General features: G+C 40.4%; 1 protein-coding gene across 1 annotated transcript; it reads left to right on the top strand.

Moving 5' to 3' along the window:
• Positions 1-328: 328 nt before the first annotated feature.
• On the top strand, positions 329-1,781 carry LOC149570193 (glucan endo-1,3-beta-glucosidase-like). The gene is made up of 2 exons (XM_089822836.1): positions 329-479; positions 604-1,781. Exons 1-2 carry the CDS (start codon positions 401-403, stop codon positions 1,548-1,550), a joined length of 1,026 nt encoding a protein of 341 aa, XP_089678962.1. The 5' UTR covers positions 329-400; the 3' UTR covers positions 1,551-1,781.
• The last annotated feature ends 280 nt before the right edge of the window (positions 1,782-2,061 follow it).

Raw genomic sequence — 2,061 nt, forward strand, 5'->3', positions numbered from 1 at the left:
ATCGCTTCACAATTGAGTAATCTCTTCGAAATTAAAAATTAGTAAGATAATATATAACGAGGATAAGCACGAGAGAGAAATCCTCATCCTCATTACAAGCAGCGCCCAGTCGTCCAATCTTTGGTGACCTTTTTGGCGCATTGTAGACTTCTGAGCCGTCAGTAAATAAAGTCAGAGCACTAACATGACTACGATTTAGCACGCGTTGGAATTCAATCGAAAATAATGTTAGTTTTTCCAATTGTCAATGCTTACCATAATTGGCGGTCATCTCACGGCGAAGACTACTGACTCGACAGAGTTGGCGAATATTAACATTGGTCTTTATAAATCCATATCGTCGTTTGTAAACATTGCACATAATAGAGCGTGGAGAATTCGACGAGTATTGCTATTAAGCATGACATTCCCACAAGGAAACTACAAGTGCTATGCATTGGCTCTTCTATTTATCATTTCATTTAGCATTACGCACGCAGGTTGGAATCTATTCATTTTTATCTCATTTTACAGATGATTCACCTAATGTTGATTATATATCGTTTCTACAACCTAACAATATTCCAACTTGTATTAAATCTTTTCCTTTGTGATTTTAACCAGATGGTGAGAAGATAGGAGTGTGCTACGGAATGCTGTCAAACAGTCTGCCTTCGAAGAGCGACGTGGTGAATCTGGTGAAGGCGAACAAGATAGGAAAGGTGAGAATATACGAAGCGAATCGGGAGGCGTTGCAGGCACTGAAAGGTTCGGGACTGGAAGTGATTGTGGGCGTTGGCAACAACGAGCTTCAGAAGATTGCAGGCGATCAGGCTGCAGCAAACGGATGGGTCAACGACAACATTCGCCCATTTTATCCTTCCGTCAACATCAAATACATTGCCGTCGGAAACGAGGTCTACTCAAATTCGAACCTGGTAAAGTATCTCCTGCCCGCAATGAACAACATCCAGAAGGCAGTGCGTAGTGCTAATCTGCAGAACAACATCAAGGTCTCCACACCACACGCAATGTCCGTGATTTCTCAGTCATATCCTCCCTCTAAGGGTACTTTTGGTCCCGATATGAGCGGTATACTCAAGTTTCTGTCAGATAACGGTTCCCCTTTCATGGCCCAAGTGTATCCATACTTCAGCTACAGAGACAACAGGCCATCAATTTCTGCAGACTACGCGTTGTTCAGGTCGACAAAAGCTGTGGTGCCTGACGGCAATCTCATGTATAACAACCTCTTCGACGCTATGGTGGACTCTTTCATAGCTGCCATGGAAAAGATGGGACACACGAACATTCCAATTGTGATAACTGAAAGCGGGTGGCCATCTGCAGGAAGTGATGTGGCCACTGTGGACAATGCGCGGACATACAACAACAATCTGATAAGGCATGTTTTGTCCACTGCCGGAACACCAAAGAGGCCTGGGAGGACAATAGAAACATATATTTTTGCTCTGTTCAATGAGAACCAAAAGCAGTCTGAGGAGGAGCGCCATTTTGGTCTGTTTGAGACCAATAAAAGTCCTGTTTACCGGGTGAACTTTTCACCTTGATTAGGAACCTTGGTATCTTTAAGGTATATAGCTAATTCGCCAGCACGAATAACAACAAGAAAAGTATAGACCTGAGACCAGCAAAAATGTGGTCCTTTGCAATCCTATTCGCTCTTATTTCTGAGGGATACTAAAATAGGATTTCTACTGTCAGCTATCTTGTATGGTCCTAAAGCAAGTTCTCTATGGTTATGCATAAAATAAAATGCTACGTAATTAGCGGATTTCATATCTGGTTGAGGTTTCTTCTAAGGTTCTAAGAGAACACAATCAATTATAAGTTGAATCAAATTAAATCTTAATGAAAATCAATTATTTAAGTTTCTAAATATAAAAAATTATTGTATATTTATTTAATATAAAGGGGAAAAGATAATCATGTTGTTTGTTTTAATGTGACATTTTAAGTTGCACTATGGATATTGAGATGGTAAAAAAGAGTTAGATCATGTGAATTGTGCATTGGAAAGTCAAACCTCACAACTCATAGCTTTGTTGAGAGTTGTGAAAA

Source organism: Cupressus sempervirens, chromosome 3 (assembly GCF_028749045.1).
Source record: "Cupressus sempervirens isolate cs-2001-9-10 chromosome 3, ASM2874904v1, whole genome shotgun sequence".
NCBI classification, from domain to species: Eukaryota; Viridiplantae; Streptophyta; class Pinopsida; order Cupressales; family Cupressaceae; genus Cupressus; species Cupressus sempervirens.